The 19,691-nt window shown below is 49.5% G+C and overlaps 1 protein-coding gene across 8 annotated transcripts in view; it reads right to left on the bottom strand.

Moving 5' to 3' along the window:
* LOC126047233 (USP6 N-terminal-like protein) overlaps nucleotides 1-19,691 on the bottom strand; it is an 87,875-nt gene that overhangs the window by 4,688 nt on the left and 63,496 nt on the right. For 6 of the 8 annotated variants that reach the window (XM_049820588.1, XM_049820586.1, XM_049820592.1 and 3 more), the window contains 8 exons: nucleotides 16,722-16,829; nucleotides 12,414-12,523; nucleotides 11,408-11,456; nucleotides 9,833-9,953; nucleotides 8,791-8,885; nucleotides 7,036-7,101; nucleotides 1,647-1,746; nucleotides 212-364 (listed from right to left, as the gene is read on the bottom strand). In XM_049820588.1, coding sequence (XP_049676545.1) covers nucleotides 212-364; nucleotides 1,647-1,746; nucleotides 7,036-7,101; nucleotides 8,791-8,885; nucleotides 9,833-9,953; nucleotides 11,408-11,456; nucleotides 12,414-12,523; nucleotides 16,722-16,829 — 802 coding nt within the window. The remainder of the gene's footprint in view (nucleotides 1-211; nucleotides 365-1,646; nucleotides 1,747-7,035; nucleotides 7,102-8,790; nucleotides 8,886-9,832; nucleotides 9,954-11,407; nucleotides 11,457-12,413; nucleotides 12,524-16,721; nucleotides 16,830-19,691) is intronic. The other 2 variants (XM_049820593.1, XM_049820594.1) reach the window with 2 other exon arrangements.

The raw sequence follows: 19,691 nt of genomic DNA, 5'->3' as shown, positions 1-19,691 counted from the left end.
AAGCAGAGAAAACAAACCCCAAAATGTGCATCAGTTAATTTTTGCATCTGGCATGCCCCAGCTGTGGGGCAGGCAGATGCTGCACCCAGTGGGTGCCAGACTTTCTGGGCTGCCCTAGCTCCCAGCCATGCCAGAGGGATGCTCTGGTCCCCAGTGCACACAGGCACCACTGGCCGTTCCCACTGGGCTGCCTGCCTTCCCCTTTACCCACCTGGCGGGGGGAGGTCAAATTTCATCTTGCGCAGTTCGGTCATTGACACCTGCAGTTGCTCAATGACGGCATCGTCCTCATACTGCAGGGAAGTGGCAATTTTCTCCTGCAGAAATTCCCGTAAATCTTCCAGCGCCATCTTCAGCAAGCGCTCTGGGGGATGGTAGAAAGGAGTAATGGCAGTGGAACGGCCAAACTGCAGGGTAGCATGAGTGTGGATTGCATTGCTTTGGTTTTATCTGGGATTCTGCTGCTGTTCCCATGCTGCAGTGGGACAGCTTGAACGTTTTTTGCCTTTCTCCCACCTTCCCGCTGTTGCTCAGGGTTGTCCATACATTTACATATCCGTGCCACCTCTGGGCAGTAGCTCAGCAATGGCAGGACAACGGTGGGGCTGGGACCTATGCTGACCAGGATGCACATTTTGGGCCATTTCTGGAAGTTCTCACCAATACCTCTAGGAGGAGGAAAAGCTCCATGAGACTGACCCCAAGCATCAGACTGAACAGCCACTGCCAGCAGCTGCTGTCGCTACCGCCAGCCAGGGATGCCAACCAGGGATGCACCAGGCAGCAGGCAGGAATGCAGGCAGAGATGCTGACCCACACCAGGGATGCAGGCAGGAATAGGATGCAGGCAAGGATGGGAGGTAGGCAGGAACAGGATGAAGGCAGGGCTGCTGATCTGCATCACACATTTCTCAGGGAGGAGAGATGATTTCACAGCCAGGCTGAAACTTGGGCCTGCTTGCCAATTTCCCAGTCTTTGCAAACAAACAGGATACTTGATATATTTGAATAGCCTGTTCTTCATTCAGCTGAAGGAAGAGCAGGGTGGCTGTTTGCAGAAGGTGACACACGCAGTCCCATAAATCCCACCGGCCCAAAGGTTCCCAGCTTGCACTATCAGCATCACTCTTGTCTCACATTAAAGACCTAACAGGGTGACAACACAAGGCTGCTAGCTTATGGGGGTGGAGGGGTTCAAAGTCCCAAAAATATCAAGGTAGAAACATCACTGCCTTAACGTTACGTAAGAAAACCAGGTTTTGGTCATTTTAGAACTATATTAATTGATTTACTTCTCCCTCTACAGCCTTTTCAGCTGACTGCCACATACAGCTTTGCAGACAGATTGATTGCTGCCTGTATTGCCCCTAAAAGTGTGGTGATAAAAGATATCGGGCGCAGCACATGGAAAGAGGCAGCTGGGATCATTTCAGGTGGGGTTTGTTGTGTGCTGAGCACAGCATTTCAACCCTTGCGGCATCTCATTTCCTCCCTGGAGCATCAGCACAGGACTGTGCCTTTTGGGGCCAGTGCAGGGCACCGAGCAGGCTGGTAGCAGCCAGCAAGGCTTTCCGGGGCAGCAGCACAGGGGTGGCCCAGCATGGTGCCACTTCTGCCATAGGAGACACGCTTTGCCGGGACCTTACTTTTGTGCAGTTTGAGGATGGTGTAAGCCATGGCTGTCAGCACCCGCTCTCCTTCCAGGATGTAGATATCCCACAGCCGCAAGGTGAGGGTGAAGGGGGTCTGTTTCAAACACAAAAACAAAACCCCAGCTCGTTAGCACCACGCTCATTAGCACTGATTGATGGGATGATGATACAGAGGTTGGTGGCATCACTACATCCCCTCGCACCAAAACACATAACAGGGCAAGGTATTGGATGTCCAGGATTCATCTGTAACACAAAAACCTATTTTATTGTCTATGGTTTTGCCTTAAAGCTAACACCCTTGGGTGGCCAGGAAAGCACTTAAAACCCAGCGTGAATGCAGAAAAAGGAGAAACTTTCCACACAGGCATGCTAACACATGGATTCCCCCATCCTGGAGGGAGCATCATCATCTTTCAGCCTTGCAGGCACACAAAACCACTCCTGCATCCATCCAATTTGCCCAGACAGATGAAGGGCTATTTATGGAACAGGTCCGAAGGCCCAATGGTGCTTCACTAAGCATTGGAAAATCACTCCTTTGGTGTCTATAGAAGTGCTCTTCCTTATATACAGGCTTATTTCTGCTCGCTAGAAAAACCTCTACAAGAGGTTTTCATTTGCACCCGGACCCAATCTGACAACTAGGAGTGAACTGATATCCAAAATGATGGAGCAGCCCATCACTCTTAGTCCATCATCTCAGCGCAGTCTGCAGCAGACACACAGCCCACGGCCAAATAGCCAAAAACTCCCCCACCAGCACACACAGAAGGGAGAGGCATCAATAACACAGAAGAATGGAAGCTTGCAACAGCGAGGACCTGCAGGAGGAAAAGACTTCCTCTGAAGCCTGAGGTGCCCTTGCAGAACCACTTCACTGCTCTGCAGACAGGAGAGGAAAGACCCGTCACATCAGGAGATGCTGGGGCTGAGTAAGGCAGATGGATCTGCTCCCCATATAACACCCAGCGCAACTATGAAAAAGCAACGATAGTAGTGATAGTAGTAGTAGTAGGTGACTCTTCTGAGAGGTACGGAGGCACCCATCTGCCGACCTGACGCACTCTCTAGAGGTGTGTTGTGTACCAGGGGCTCGTGTCAGGAATGTCACTGAGAGACTACCAAGTCTTGTATGATCCACCGACTATTATCTGCTGCTGCTGTTCCACGTGGGCACCAGTGATACAGCCAGCAGTGGTCTGAGGAGTATCGAGAAGGATTACAGAGCCCTGGGAGTGGTGGTAAGGGACTCTGGAACACAGGTAGTTTTTTCATCAATCCTCCCAGTCAAAGGGAAGGGGTTTGAAAGGGCCAGTCAAATCTGGTGAACCAACAAATGGTTACAGGACTGGTGCCACAGCCAGAAATTCGGCTACTTGGACCACGGGACTCACTTTGAGAAACCTGGTCTACCAGGGGCTGATGGGGTCCATCTGTCAGAGAAGGGGAAGAGCATCTTTCTTCGGTCATAGGCTTGCAATGCTGGTGAAGAGGGCTTTAAACTACAGTTGCCAGGGGAGGAGAACCTCAACCCATCCCAATTCCACCAGATTGATGCCAGTGCCAGCAACAGATGCCCAGAGCCTGGAGAGGGATCACAGGTCAGCAGGAGAGCACCTGAAGAGCAGCACAAAGAAATTCCAGCCAGTAAGTCAGCTTCATTGGGGGCCCAACGTAACTGCCTCTATGCAAACACATGTAGCATGGGGAATAAACAAGAGGAGTTAGAGGTGTGCACATGCCTGCAGGGCTATGATCTTACTGGCATCATGGAGACGTGGTGGGATGGCTCCTATGACTGGAGTGTTGGAATGGAAGGATACAGGGTCATTAGGAAGGACAGGCAGGGGAGATGAGGAGGGGGTGTCACCCTCTATGTCAATGACCAGCAGGAGTGCATGGAGCTCTGCCTGGGGATGGATGAGGAGCCAACGGAGAGCTTATGGGTCACGATTAAAGGGAGGCCAGGGACAGGTGACATGGTGGGGGTCTGCTACAGGCCACCCCACAAGAAAGACTGAGCAGATGAGGCCCACTATAGGAGGACAGGAGCAGCCTCACGTTCACAAGCCCTCGTCCTCATGGGGGTCTTCAACCACCCTGATACCTGTTGGAGGGACAAGACAGCACGGCACAAGCAATCCAGGAGGTTCCCAGAATGCGTTGATGACAACTTCCTTCTCCAAGTAATGGAGGAGCCAATGAGGAGAGGTGCTGTGCTGGACCTTGTTCTCACCAGCAAGGAGGGGCTGGTGGGAAATGTGAAGCTCAAGGGCAGCCTTGGCTGCAGCAACCATGAAATGGTGGAATTCAAGATCCTTAGGGCAGCCAGAAGGGTGCACACCAAGCTCTCTACCCTGGACTTCAGGAGAGCAGACTTTGGCCTCTTCTGGGATCTGCTTGATAGAGTACCATGGGATACAGCCCTGGAGGGAAGAGGGGCCCAAGAAAGCTGGATAATATTCAAGGATCAGCTTCTCCAAGCTCAGGAACAATGCATCCCAACAAAGAAGTCAGGCAAAAACACCAGGAGGCCTGCGTGGATGAACAAGGATCTCTTGGACAAACTCAAACACAGTAAGGAAGCCTACAGAGGGTGGAAGCAAGGAGAGGTAGCCTGGGAGGAATACAGAGAAATTGTCTGAGCAGCCAGGGATCAGGTTAGGAAAGCTAAAGCCCTGATAGAATTAAATCTGGCCAGGGACATCAAGGGCAACAAGAAAAGCTTCTATAGGTATGTTGGTGATAAAAGGAAAACTAGGGAAAATGTGGGCCCTGTCCAGAAAGGAACGAGAGACCTGGTTACCTGGGACATGGAGAAGGCTGAGGTACTTAACTTTTTTGCCTCAGTTTTCACTGGCAAGTGCTCCAGCCACACTGCCCAAGTTGCAGAAGGCAAACAGGGACTGGGAGAATGAAGAACCACCCACTGTAGGAGAAGATCAGGTTCAAGAGCATCTAAGGAGTCTGAAGGTGCACAAGTCCATGAGACCTGATGAGATGCATCTGCAGGCCCTGAGGGAACTGGCAGATGAAGTGACTAAGCCACTATCCATCATATTTGAGAAGTTGTGGCAGCCCAGGGAAGTTCCCACTGACTGGAAAATGGGAAACAACCCCCATTTTTAAAAAGGGAAAAAAGGAAGACCTGGGGAACTACAGGCCAGTCAGTCCAGTCAGGCTCACGTCTGTGTCCGGCAAGATCACAGAGCAGATCCTCCTGGAAAATATGCTAAGGCACAGGGAAAATAAGGAGGTGATTGGTGACAGCCAGCAAGGCTCCACTAAGGGCAAATCATGCCTGACAAATTTAGTGGCCTTCTACCATAGGGTAAGAGCGTTGGTGGATAAGGGAAGAACAATGGATGTCATCTACCTGGACTTGTGCAAAGCATTTGACACTGTCCTGCATGACATCCTTGTCTCTAAATTGGAGACATGAATTTGACAGATGGACTGCTCGGTGGATAAGCAATTGGCTGGATGGTTGCACTCAAAGAGTTGCAGTCAGCACTCAAAGAGTTGCAGTCAAGGGCTTGATGTCCAAGTGGAGGGCAGTGATAAGTGGTGTTCCTCAGGGGTCAGTATTGGGAGCGGCACTGTTTAATATCTTTGTCAGTGACACGGACAGTGGAATTGAGTGCACCCTCAGCAAGTTTGCCGACAACACCAAGCTGTGTGATGTGGTCGACACACTGGAGGGAAGGGATGCCATCCAGAGGGAACCTTGACAGGCTTGAGTGGTGGGCCCATGCAAACCTCATGAGGTTCAACAAGGCCAAGTGCAAGGTCCTGTACATGGGTTGGGGCAATCCCAAACACGGATACAGGCTGGGTGACAAGTAGGTTGAGAGCAGCCCTGAGGAGAAGGACTTGGGGGTGTTGGTTGATGAGAAGCTCAACATGACCCGGCAATATGTGCTTGCAGCCCAGAAAGCCAACTGTATCCTGGGTTGCATCAAAAGCAGCACGGCCAGCAGGTCGAGGGAGGTGATCCTCCCCCTCTACTCTGCTCTGGTGAGACCCCACCTGCAGAACTGCATCCAGCTCTGGGGCCCCCAGCACAGGAAATACATGGACCTGCTGCAGCGGGTCCAGAGGAGGGCCACGAAGATGATTAGGGGGCTGGAGCACCTCTCCTGTGAAGACAGGCTGAGAGAGTTGGGGTTGTTTAGCCCAGAGAAGAGAAGGCTCCAGGGAGACCTTACAGCAGCCTTCCAGTACCTAAAGGGGGCCTACAGGAAAGACGGCAAGGGACTCTATCAGGGAGTGTAGTGATAGGACAAGGGGTAATGGTTTTAAACTGAAAGAGGGTAGATTTAAATTAGATATTAGGAAAAAAATCTTCACCGTGAGGGTGGTGAAGCACTGGAACAGGTTGCCCAGAGAGGTTGTGGATGCCCCATCCCTGGAAGTGTTCAAGGCCAGGCTGGATGGGGCTTTGAGCAACCTGGTCTGGTGGAAGGTGTCCCTGCCCATGGCAGGGGGGTTGGAACTAGATGATCTTTAAGGTCCCTTCCAACCCAAACCATTCTATGATTCTATGATCTCCCAGCAAAGATTTGAGGCATCTCACCAACACAGAAATTAATACTAGTCCTACAGTGACATTTAAGTTCAAATTTAGGATACTGCGCTTACTCTCCTGAGTTTAGCATGACTGGCCATTGCAGCTCTTTTACCATGTTACTGCAGTTAACGGGATTTTGCATTTTATACAGCTTTTAGTGACAGACTGCAAAGCAGTGAGCTCCCTCTCAAGGGGAAGACACTGTTTTGTAGGAGACAGGACAGCAGCAAATTGAGACTGGGGACACAGAGGTGTCCTAAACATCAGCAAGTCTGGATCTTGCATTCAAGTGTGCAAGCACAATGCTGCCCCTAAAAATAAAGCAGTCTTGGCTCGGGACAGGCAAATTAGCGCTGGACAAATCAGAGTAATTTTCTCATGCTTTCATGTGTCTCCAGTGCCCAGCCTGTTCCTTTGCTTGCAGCTGCTGCAGTGCTATTTGTTGAGGTTTGTGCCTCCAGCTCTTCTCCCTATGTTGTTCCCAGAGCCAAAGTGAGGTTAATTGCCTTTGCAGCAGTGCCAGTGGGCAAGAGGAAGATCTCTCCTGACTTTGAAGCTTATACTGCTGCTGCCAAGCCATCTCCCAGTGACTGTTCGTGATGAGGCAGTGGGAACTGGCTTGTCATCAGTGACACAGTTATTTTTAGCTTCTCCCTTATTAATTTTTTTGCCTTATGAGAGTGTGCATAATATCCCACCTTATAAAATATTATCACCTTCTTCAAATTATGATACATTTTCAAAAAAAACAGGTGGATTAACCGTGCATGCAAGTGGCAGAGCAGCAAACAGCCTGCAGAGCATCCTCACCCGGTCAATGAAACATTGCAGGAACCACTTGGTCGTGTAAATCCCTGTAGTCATCTGCTCTTTGTCCTAGGAGGAGACAGCAAAGAAAGGTGTTTCACCAGGATGGCTGCTGGAGGTTCAAGCAACTCGTAGGGCTTTTGGGGAGGGTGGTTGGTTGGTTCGTTTATTAATGTGGGGTCTGGGTGCAGGATCTGGCTGTGGTTTGTCTCTGAACAAAGCCACTGCTTTAAATACCAACATTGAAGCCTTGCTTTGGCCCTTTGCCCAACACATTCATTGAACCTGATCCTTGACGTGGCCAGACTTCAGCCACAACTTTGGAGAGGGATTTCTAGGACAAGCTTTTCTGGACGGGTATCTACTCCAGGGATTTACAAAAACCTTCCAGGAAACCAATCCATGCACTCCTTGCAGACTACCACTTTTGTTTCCATAGCAATTCTCATGCGAGTCTCTCAGAGCACCACAAAAATGATTAACCCCAAGTATCCCCACAGGTAAATCCAGAGCTGGACAGTCAAGCCAGCTTTGCTAGCACTACCTCACTTGCATGGCATGGCTGCTACAGAAGCAGAACGGCCTGACAGGCTAAGGAAAACTCTTAAAAACCTCACAAACGTCACCCCGGTCTATCACTCTTCTATCCCTGTCTGGCACCTGGCGCAACACTCACACACAGCTTTGCTTTTTCTGGCATGGCGGATAGCCTGGCATAGCTGGTACTGGGATGCACAGTGCCTTAAGTCGACATGACCGCTGCTGCAAAGCCAGCAAAGCAGCAGAAATGGGAAGAGAAAGAAGCCCGTGGAATTAATGGCCGGCTCTGGTCTTTGCTTTTGGCTGGTGCTGAGCACCTACAAGCCTGGGGAGCCTTTGGGAGCCAGGAAGCACAATCAGCTTTCAGAGTTATTCCCATCCTTCCCACCCAGGTTTTCCCCCCTCCCCATGGCTATAATTAAGTGAAAACCTGTCCTGGCTGTTTCACTTTTATGGCCAGGGCTGGCTCATTTGCAGCATGAAGCAAGAGCTGTTGCAGATGATGGCAATATAAGCAGCTTTTCCTGGAGCTGGGCCACTGAGCCCCTTAGGAGCATAAGAAACATTCAGGAGTCTGGCCACTGAATACCAACTGTCTACAACAAATGCAAGGGGGAAAAAGGGGGAAAAAAAAAGAACCAGGTGTTGCAAAATAGTCGCCTAGACATTAGACTGCAGTTGATGTGTCCTGCAGATGCTCCTCCAGCCACAAAATGTCCTTGTACCATCTGCTAGAGAGAAAAACAACTGGATGTGCCCAAGTAACCAAACACACAGCAAATCTTACACGCCTCCTGTCTTTAAACAACAGCAAAGCCATTAAATGCAAGCAGTTGGGGCTAAGAATTATTGAATTAAGACTCCAGATAGTCCAGCATCACCCTTTGGGCTTTGCAGCTGGTGTAAGAACACAGCCCAGCCTCACTGCTGTATGCAACAGCTCCTTCTGCTGCAGGCTCCCTGAGCCTTCCTGCCTGGCTTTAGATTTTAGCAGTCCCTACACTAATGATGACCAGCAAGCAAATGTTAACCATACACCTCAGCAAGATTGCAAGATTCAGGCACCCCATTTAATAAACGCTTGCCTCTTTGCGGCTAAGGCAGCCCTACACGGTTAGAAATATGTTCAGTTGTGCATCTATTTGGCAGAATATTACATTAATTGTTTTAGCATTAAAACATGATACTAGTATGGAGAGACTGATAGCAAAGAGATACCATGTGCTTCTTCAGTTTGGGAAACAGTTTGCTTAAAATCTGCTCGTGGTGAGCTTGAAATCTCTGCAGCTTCGGGAACCCAGGAATGAAAAAACCTTCATGAGAAAAGATGAGAGAAATAAAAAGTAATCAGAAAAGCTCTGCAGCAGTAACAGAGGCAGCCTCATTTTCTAGAAACTCATCCCCTGCATTGCCTGTTGAAGTCAGCTGGACCACAGCATGCCCAGCTACCTCCCTCGGCATCCCTCCCAGAGCCCATCCTTCACCCTGTCTGCATGGGTGGCAGCACCCTCAGCACCAATCCCAGCTGGTCCTTCTCAGCCCAGCCCCGCAGAGCAGACCCACTCACCTCCCCACCGCCTGCCTGCCTGAGACTTGGCTTGGCCAAGACCTCTCTGAACACACCTCGGTGCTTACCAAGGTTCAGAGAAAAGCTGAAGATGTTTGAACACCACAACCTTGTGCAGCGCCCCGTAATCTAACAGGACGCATGTATAAGACTGACTGGAGTTATCATGCCATGATGCTTAGCCCTCTGCTCGTGAAATAACCCTCTGTGCATAGATTACTGTTAACCACAAGTAAGACGGAAGGATCTTTAATGTGTTTGAAGTAAAATAATCCAGCACATTTGGTGGAATTACATCTCCACAAAAAACACAAGGCCATGTAGCTCATGGCATGCTAAAAACAGACCATTACATGATGCTCTTGGATGTACTTCTGTGAGATTGTTTAAAAACTCGTAACCTTGAGTTAATTGATTGCCGAGGGCAAGGCACTCCAGAGGGAAGATAGCACCTCCGTGGAAGTGTTAATTACTAAGCACTAAAGCTCAGCGCCGATAAACCACATTTTTCTCTGATGAGCTTGTCTTCCTCCAAGAGTGAAGTTCAGCTCTGTAGTCAGGTTGCATCGGCACATAATTAAGCCTTACCCACTTTAAACAAGTACCTGAGGAGAAACGGGGCTCTACTGACCAACCTAAACAGCCTTCCCTCCCATCACAAGAGCCCCCATCTGCATCCCATCCCAGCCTTACCATGCATGGCGTGCCGCTGGTTGGTCAGCAGCTGTGCCAGTGCCCAAAATGCATCCTCTTCGTTTAAGTACATCAGGAGGATGGCTGCGATCTGGCTCATCCCTTGGCAGTAGCTCACCTCCTGCAAGACCCAAGAAGGGCACACATGCTGCCATGCCGTCAGACCCCACCATGATGCTAAAGCTGCAGAAGCAGGTCAGGCTGCCTGTGCCTCCCTCTCCTCTTTCAAGGTTTGCCCCATTTTAAGGTCTTTATCCTTTATGCCCAAATTCATAGCACCCATATGTCTACAGCATCTACCATGTCAATGACTCACAGAGTGGTCTGGGTTGGAAGGGACCTTAAAGATCATCTAGTTCCAACCACCCTGCCATGGGCAGGGACACCTTCCACTAGACCAGGTTGCTCAAAGCCCCATCCAACCTGGCCTTGAACACTGCCAGGGATGGGGCATCCACAACCTCTCTGGGCAACCTGTTCCCATGCATCACCACCCTCACTGTAAAAAAAGTCTTCCTCATGTCCAATCTAAACCTACCCTCTTTCAATTTAAAACTGTTGTCCCTTGTCCTGTCACTACAGGCCCTGGCAAAAAGTCTTTCCACCTTTCTTATAAGCCGCCTTTATATATGGAGAGGCCACAATAAGATCTCCTCGGAGCCTTCCTTCTCTTCTCCAAGCTGAACAACCCCAACTCTCAGCCTTTCTTCATGGGAGAGGTGTTCCGGCCCTCTGAACATTTTCATGGCCTCCTCTGGACCCGCTTGAGCAGGTCCTCCAGCGGGAGGTGAGGGACTTGCAGGCAATGCCCACCACGAGCCCTGCTCAAGCCTGGAGGGTGAGGGACAGAAACCCCAATATAAGAGGTGCCTGCAGCTACTTCAAGGAACGGGATGACAAACAGCATGTGGCTATGATGCTGTTTTCGATTCCTTCACCCACATGAGCACTGAAGTAATTAAAGAACAAATAAATCTGGTAAAGCATTTATCTGTTATGAGGGAAGACAGGGTCTTTGTTTCCTTGACTCCCCCCCGGGCATCTTCTGTGCCTTCTGGGGTAATTGTCCCCTCCTGGAGATGGAGGCAGTAGGTTCAGTTGTTAATTTAGGCTTACTCTGCCTGTGGCCTTCAGCTAAAAATGACTGGTTCGCTGTAATAAATCAGTGTTTTCAACAAGGATGCCATTCAGTGTATGACAAAGTCAGAAACATGATGGGCCTTCAGCCAGGAGGCTAGTCTTGTTGGAAAGCCAAAGGGCAATCCCTTGTTCTTTGCTGACACTTGCCCAAACTGCATCTGCCAGATGTCATTTACCAGGTGACAAAATGAACAAGGGCATGAAACAACTGTGCAAAGACTTGTGCTGCCTGCGAGTCTTGCAGCTGTCTGTACAAACAAGTATTAGGACTTAAAATTGGAATTACCACTGGCTAAATGTGGGGCTGTGTGTGTATATATATATACACACACACACATCCCAATCTACATGTATACACATATATAGATACATATAAAGCTTTTTTAAAATCTTGCACAACACTATTCATTTTAACTGGACTAACTTACTACTTACGGTGTTATAAACCGAGTATGCTGATAGGACATGGAAGAGTGCCTGTTGCCTGGGGAGAAAGAAGGATATTAAAACACCTGAGCACGAGATCTCCAGCTTCGTATGCACACCAACGCATATACACAGAGAGCAAAGGCTCTGAAAACACCCAGCCAACTGGTATTTAAGCATTTTGCAAGAGCAGGGCTCACAGAACCAGAAAGCACCTTGATGGACATGTGTGATGGGACCTCCTCCTTCAGGGTGGAGTCACTAGTGGCCCCACGGAGCAGGGCTGAACCAGCCTGCTCCTTCAGCATGTCTCCTGGAGGGACAAGCACGTGCCTACACATGCTCTGTTCAACACACCTGCTCTTTGGGTTTGGAGTCGTGTTGAGTTTTTAATAGACTTGCAACCACCCAGGCATCCAGTGTTATACACCCCGGGGAAAGCACTGCCAGCATTTTATGAGTAGGTTCCTTTCTCCCTTCCCTCCTTGCTAAAGGAGTCATCACCATACAGATACACAGTGCAGGCTTCCTTGCAGACTTTACGTCTGTGTAGGGCAGCCAGGTGTGACTCATCCAAGTGACACAGCCACTTTGTCAAACCTCTCCGACACCATCTGTTGTGGAGGCCATGTCCACACCATCCCAGCCAGCTCCCAACAGACACACTCCATCATCCCACCCATCCCAAACCAAGCCCTCTACAACTGCAACCCTAGCACTTTGGGGGACAAGGCACCACAACAGGCTGATGGTTGGCTCAAGAACTGGGGCTGAACGTGGTCCAGTGTGGACCTCTCCAAAGAGAGAATCAGCAGCTCAACATCTGTGGGTTGTACCATGCGCTGTTGGTTTGTGGAGCAGGCAGAGGTGGCTTTGCTCTCCTGTAAGCTGCTCTGAGCCAGGGGCGTGGTGGCCAGTCCAAGCCAGTGGGCTGCTGGCCACCCCATACAGCTCATCCCACGCACACCCACCGGTGCCGATGACTGTACAGCTGCGCAAAGCCTCCCGTACTCACTTCACTCCGTAGCGATCCCGAAACATGATGTGGTTTCGGAAGGTGCGGTTAACGTCCAAATCTATCTGCTTGATTTCTGATGAAAAGCTCTTTGCTTGTTCTTTCATTTGCTGGAAGGGAGAGGGGCAGAGAAGGGGAAGGAGTCAGACACCATCTCAGCCCACACTTCCCTCCACACAGCGAGATGGCATGCTTCCTACCACAGGAGTGGCAGGTCATGAGCTGCACAGAGCTATCGCAGAATCACTCAGGGACACTGCCATCTTGCAGTGAGCAACCATCTGCAGCCCGCAAGTGAATCCCAGGCCCCTCGGTTGTGCTGCTGGCCCAGGGAGAAGGGAATGAGCCCATGCTCATACACTACAGCAGAGGCAGCTGCCAACCCAGCCTTTGCCCACCTTCCAATGCAGATACCCAGTTTTCAGAATCTAGAAGTTTTACAATTAAATTCCACTCTGATTTCTTTGTGGTACCCAGTCTGGCTGTCATACAGCATCGAGACCTCTGTTGGCGTTTAAGGAATGACACACTCCTATAACCAACACACAGATGTACACATCAAGTCCCTGAGTGCTTCAGAGGCTCAGTCATAATCAAGTTCAAACTGTAACAAGATGGACTCTATGAAGTGATCTCCAACTACTACTTCCCCTCTAGAAGAGAATAATCTTAGGTTTAAGGAGTTTCCTCTAGAAAAGCAATTCTGGGGTATTCCCTTGGATTGGTGCAAATTTTAAGGAGCTGGCAGAGTCCAGAACAGAAGCTAAATTCAAAGCAGAGAATCCCCATGTTCCCCCCATGCTGGCTAATCATTTAAAGCAGCATCACACAGATAAAGGACTGAGGTCCACTGCAAAAAAAGGAAATTCAAACCAAAGCTAAGCCCACCTCAACCAACTGTGCCCTCAGAGTCCCAAGCTGAAGATGCTCCATGGACGAATCCCACAGCAGTCCCATTCAGAACCCACTACTCAGCCCTGTGCATGCAGACAAGGACCATTATGCTATAGCCAAGCATCTCATCTCACAGCCTTTAGATATTGCCCGTGATCATGCCCTCCTTCTTTAATATCTCCAGGGTTAATTGCATTAATAAAATATATTTTGTGGCTGTCTTCAGGCAGCCTGAGATCCACCAGCAGGTTAGGGGCAGCAGACATGGGCAGCAAGCCCAGCTTGCCTGGAGCCCAGGGTCAGGACCCCTCCTTGCTCACATAAGAGACAGAAAATAGCACATCTGCACAGATACTTAATCATCTGCTCCAGCAGCTGCCTTCCTACGAATGCTTGTCAGCCTGATACAAGGTGCCTCCAGGCTGCTGTTGACCTCTCAAGGTGGCCACATCAGCTCTGGGGAACACCAAAAGGTCATTAACAGCATCCAGATGTGTCCAGCACAGCCAGCACTGACGGCAGTCACAGCATCTCGGGAATATTAACTCCAACCTTGAAAGCAGCTGTATGGAGGAGCAACAGCGCAGGGGCTACTTTGAATTATTGCCTGCACAAGACAAAGGAGGGTAAAAGTGATGATGGAATGAAGATCTGATGAACAACATCATTTCCCTGCTGTAAATACTGTGCTTTCTGCATCCTACAGCTCCTTGCCCTCTATAAAGCAGACAGACTACCTGAAACAAGATGACTATTCATATGCACCAGGTCACTTCAGTTCAAATTTCCCTGCTAAAGGCCCTCTTCGTTTTCCTGGCAAAACAGAAATCTCCCCAAAACTGTAAAAACTCCTGCTTTGGGTTTTTTTTAAATCACTGCACGTGAATAGCAGGTAGGCTGCACAGCACTTTGTCACCTCCACACACACAAGGAGGCTTTATTAATTCTGCAGACAGTAAACAAGAAGCCCAGGATGGGTTGTTCTCCTTGTTTAAGTCACCTGGGGGGGTCCACAGATGCTCTCCTGAGGTCATGAGCGCCATGAGCCCTGCAAGCCAGCAGCAGAGCAGAGGCTGGGAAGCTGGAAGTCCCATCCCAGAGACCTTTTACAACAAAGCAGCAGGTAAAAGCCAGGATGCCTCTCTTCCACCCCACAGCCAGCACATTTCTCCTGCCACCTTCTCAGCTCTCCTCAAGCCCCCTTGGTTGTGGCTATAAAACCTCAGGGACGCACAGGATCACAACCACATTGAAACCAAGTGCGGCCTCTGGTCTCCTGCAGCATCGGCCTTGAGCTGCCACGGCCTTGAGGAAGACTTGGAGACTTGCACGGAGAGGACTTGGACAACAGTTGGGATAAGATAAAGAAAGCACTGTGGAAGCAACTAGACCAGGCTTTTTAATTGCATCGCTCCGGAGGTAACACAGACATGGGGAGCAAGGTATCCCATGTGGCTGGAAAAGTAGCTCGTCCGCCAGCCCAAGCGCAGGGGGCAACACCTCTACAGAGGGAGCAGTGGGTATAAAAGATAAAATCACCTGGCATGTGCCAGGTGGCACGCTCAAAACTCAAGGCACATGCAAAAGCCAGGCTTTTGTGCCACGGTTCATGCCCCAAGGAGAAATGGGGTGGCCTTGGGACCAGCCCCTCCAGGACGCAGGGCTGGGGCTGAGGCTTAGTCCCGTCTTGAAAGCAAAACCCCTCATCCAGGGCCTGCACTGAGCCTCTTCTGGAGGAAATTAGGGGAGAGCTAATTACTGGCGGCAGGTGGCACCAAAAAAGAGGTAGATTAAGATGAGCTTGTAGGGGGGTTGCATCCAGCAAAGCCTATTAGCCCTGAAGCTCCTGTTTATTGCAGACCCCTCTGGAGTACAGATAAACTCCTTGTGACTTTCATTTGTTTGGATTGCTTCCCTGCCTGTGCAACACAGCTTCAAGGGAGGGGGGACGATAAGAATTTGCGTGCTGGGAGAGCTTTGTTATCTCTGCTTATTGCCGTGAACCCAGCCCGCCTTCCCCAAGCCCCTGCACATGGCTCCATCCCAAGCGGCATCTCGCTATTAACATCTACGCTTTACTAACTATAATGAGCGTTAGCATCATCCTGCTTAATAGGCAGGGATTTTTAGAAACACCTGCTGGAAGCAACACTCGACCTCCTGCCTCTGAAACATAGCTGTCTCCACAATGCCCTGATCCTCGCTTGGGTATGTGATGCAAGCTAGATCATAACACAAGTTTGGAAAAGAAGTTAATTATCAACCAAGGGCTTCCACATGCTACATATGGAAAGAGGCAGTGTAAAGGAGCCAAGATACCTGAAATAAAAAATAACAAAATACAGCAAGCCCAGTCACTTGGGCTCTTGTGAAACATGAAACAGAAATTGCTTATTTTATTATACCAAGGAATCTAAGCCTGCAGCATGCAGTGCTCTCGTAGGAAGCAATGCAAGGCAGACATTTCTCCTATCTGCAGAGAAGATGAGTGTTTTTAATAGAAAAATGATTTTTATTTGATTTTTAATAGAAACTTTCAAGACAGTTATAAAAAGATTGAAGATGGAAGATAAAACAAGCCACTTTAATCCAAGCTCTTCCAACACTGCCAGTCAACTTCCAGCTGCACATCTAAGTGTAAGCCAGGACCCTGTGCTCAGAAATCCACACACCCCCCCCCACCCCAAGCTTGCAAGACCTGTCCTCACCTCACCCCTAATTGGGTTTCTCAACTAATGACCCACTGTCAGCTGGTTTAAGGCTTCTGTCCTTGCTGTGCATTTCAAAACGCCCCCAGTGAAATTTTCAAGCACACGGAGACGTTTGGGGTACTCCCATCCAGCACCTACCCGCTTCAGGGTATTCGTGGCTGCTCCACATCACTCCAGGGAGTTCAGGGAACTGCAAGCAGTACCTTTGCTAAGCTTCCCCCTCCTCTTCCCTGCATCTTTGCCTAAGGATGCAGTAACACTGACAGTATCTTTGCTTGCAGCTTCCAGCAGAATAAATGGAAGCAGCATATCAGGGAAAGCAGCTGGCGAATGTACTAAAAGGCCCCAGCCTAATGTATACACATGGATAAAGAGTCTATACCCTTTGCATTTTCAGCCCTCGCTAATTTTAAGCCCTTCCTTCTCAGAGGTCACAGCAGTTCACAGACAAGATCGGGTCTCACCACCAGTGCATGTTGTAGGGTGCTCAACACGCTGCTACCCTGCGAGGAAGGATGCCAGGGCTGGGTTCCCACCCCTGCCCCTTAAAGCATCCCCATAGGAACCCCCATTTCCCTCCTGCCCATGTGGGTGGAGATGGAGACACCTGCATCCGCCACGGGTCCGACCAGCTGGTGAAGCCCCACCAAACCAGCCTCCCCATCACCTTGCTCCCATTGTCTTTGCCAGGAAGAGCCTGTACCTCATATTTTCCTTCGTTCTCCTTCTTCATCTTCTCGACATCCAGCAGAAGAGACCAGACCTGGCCTCGCACCTGAAGTGGGATCCCTTTGTACACTCGCCGGCACATCTGTGGGGAAGGAAACACATTGAAGGTTAGCGGGTCCTGCTGGTGGCAGAACAGATTTGCTCCATAGTTTGCTGCTGCGGACCACCAGCCATCTGAGCAGACACACCAACTGATCACTTCCTCTGCCTGCGCTGGCGCAGTGAGGGCATCTCCAATCTGATGGGTGAGCTGAGCACCTGCATCCATCAAAGACACCTACTCAGTCAAAATCAAGCCACATCTCATGCTTTGAACTTTACTGGAAGAGCTGGACAGGGACCTTTATACGTGGAGACATCTCAGGTGCTTCACAGCAGTCCCATTCCATGCACACCAGCCTGCCCATGGACTCCTCTCCAAGGACCAGACATAACACCCTTGGCTTGGAAGCCTTTGATCTAACCTGGCATGGCTGTTCTCACCTGGATCCTCAGGGACTGGGAGAAAAATACATTTCCCCTTGGAGAGGAGAGCCCTTACCATGAGAGCCACAGGCACGTATCCACAGCAACTCTCGTGGCTCGACAAGCAGCAAAGGAAGCTGTGGGCTACACCAATGGCTGTCCCCTGAACATGCAGGGTACTCCTCAAGCAAGGAGGTGGATTGGGGAGAAACGTGCATGTGTCCCTGCCTCCACGTGTTCACTTCATCTCACAGATGCCTCTTCCCTTTTTCTTCACATACAGCCCTCTCTTTCTCTAAAGAGACCATTAAATTTCAATGGAAAACAGAAAAAAGAGCTTTTGTTCCATCCCCAACTTCTCCCATTAAAAGAAAAAGCTTCAGAAAAAAAGAAAAAAAGCCTCATTTCTGAATGTTTTCCACTCTTTCATTCACCCTGCCCATGAAACTCCTTGCAGATGCACTGCAAAGCCAACAGTGGCACTCCCCCGGGTTCCTGAGGACCCTGGGGTATGCTGAAGGACCTGCTGCACATGCCCAAGCTCCAGCCACGGAGAGGATTTACGTTGCGACACGGTGATCCCTCCGGACCAGGCAATTCCTTGGGAGGGGACAGAGGTGCTGGATTCCCAGTCATGGGAATGAGCTTAGGGCTGAGCAGGGCAGTGCCCAACCAGGCAATCAACTGGAGCTACTGGCATTGCCTGGTACAAATGCATCCAACAGCCTTCAAAATCTGTCTTCTTGCTCCATAGGGCGTTCTGCTTCCCGCAATTCACAGGGAAGCATCAAGATCCTAGCAGAAGGTTTCCTGGACATGATCCTACCAAGTTGCCTTTGCATCTCTTACACCAAGCTGAACATCTGCTCCTGTTACCTCTCCTTTCTGACCCATCTTGTGTCATCAGCTTTTTCACTTCTAGCTTGACTTTTTAATGCCAGCATATGCACAAGCTTATAAAGACCATAACCACGGCACTGCACGGTCAACACACCTGGGCTCGCAGCCTCCGAGAGCACAGACCCATGCTCCTTGTTTCATTACTGTTTGCATGGCAGCACTGCACCTACTGAGTGCAAAACACAGCCACAATGGCTCTTGTCCCAAAGAGCTAATATGAGACAAGACAGGAGGTGAGGTTCAAGTAGACAGGCTAGGGGACAGCAAAGAAGTAATACCACTATCCCAGTCAAAATTAGTGTATAAAATAGCTATGTAATAAATGCCAAGAGCACCATGTAGTACTAGGAGAGCTAGAAGTGTGTTAGAACACTTTTTCATGCCATTATGGTAAATATTTCAGTATTTCTGCTGACACAGAAAGTGTCAGTGTAATGTATCCTGATCCTGTAAGCAGAATGGACATTCAACATTTAAAATCCAGTTCTCAGTACTTGCAAAATGCTTGCTCTGCCCCAGGTGTTGCCTAGCACCAGCTTTGAAGGGCTAATGCATAGCCAGGACCATACCCTACAGAAATCCTTTGCAAGATCCTGTCCTTCCCTCTGTATGCACCAAATAAGAGCTGCCCCCTATAAAGCATCTCACCACCAAGACGTGACCACAGAAGCCACCATCCTAGTCAACACATTCCGCATTTTAAGCTAGACATCACTAATTCACCATCTGCACACCCAGGGGAGCCACTCTGCTCATCCAAGCTCACCTGAGGAGGCATTTCTGGAGGGCAGCAAACCTTCGTGCCGTGTGGACAGCTTCACACCCACGGCTGAAAGACCAAGGAGACGAACAAGAGATTCCCATTCCCTAAGAGTCACTAAATCAAGATGAAAGAAGTACAATGCCTCATGAGACACAAAGCGACAGGGTTAGATGAACCACATCCCCACAGTGGTACTGGTAAGGTGCCCACAGAAGCCTGGCTCCCACAAGTGCTCGTGACTTCACGAAGCAAAAGCTGAGATAGGATCAAGAAACTGGAGGATGTACCAATTCAGATAAAATCACCAATTCAGAAAAAATTATGTATTTCCAATGGATTAGGAGAGAACGACTGACAGCTGCCAAGGTAGAAGATGATGCTGAGCTCTGTGGGAAGAAAGTGATTTTGTTTTGAATTCCCAGAGCTGGTATTGTTGTCCTTTAATGAATGCAACCCTCACTGGCATATAGTTAATGTCTCTAATGATTTTCTCTGCATGAAAGTGTGACAGAACAGGGGAGTTACAAAACACAGAGATGGAACTGAACTGAAATGCCTCCCTGTTATTTATCCAAGGGCTTTCCTCCTCCCACCGCCTCCAGACGTGAAAGTGATAAAATCTCAGAGCTGAGTCACACAGAGTTAAAATGAGCAATTTTCCTTCATTGTGAAACTTGAAGGAAAACAGGGAAGTTACCATTAAAAGCAGCATTTATGCTGGGAAGACAGCAGGTGATGGCAACTCCTGCTCCATGTGAGAAGAAAAAAGCAACCCTCAAGGTCACCATCTTCTGTCTCTTATAAACCGCTCAGCCC

This window comes from Accipiter gentilis, chromosome 17 (genome assembly GCF_929443795.1).
Source record: "Accipiter gentilis chromosome 17, bAccGen1.1, whole genome shotgun sequence".
Taxonomy (NCBI): Eukaryota; Metazoa; Chordata; class Aves; order Accipitriformes; family Accipitridae; genus Astur; species Astur gentilis.
This window is presented reverse-complemented; position numbering and strand designations above follow the sequence as displayed.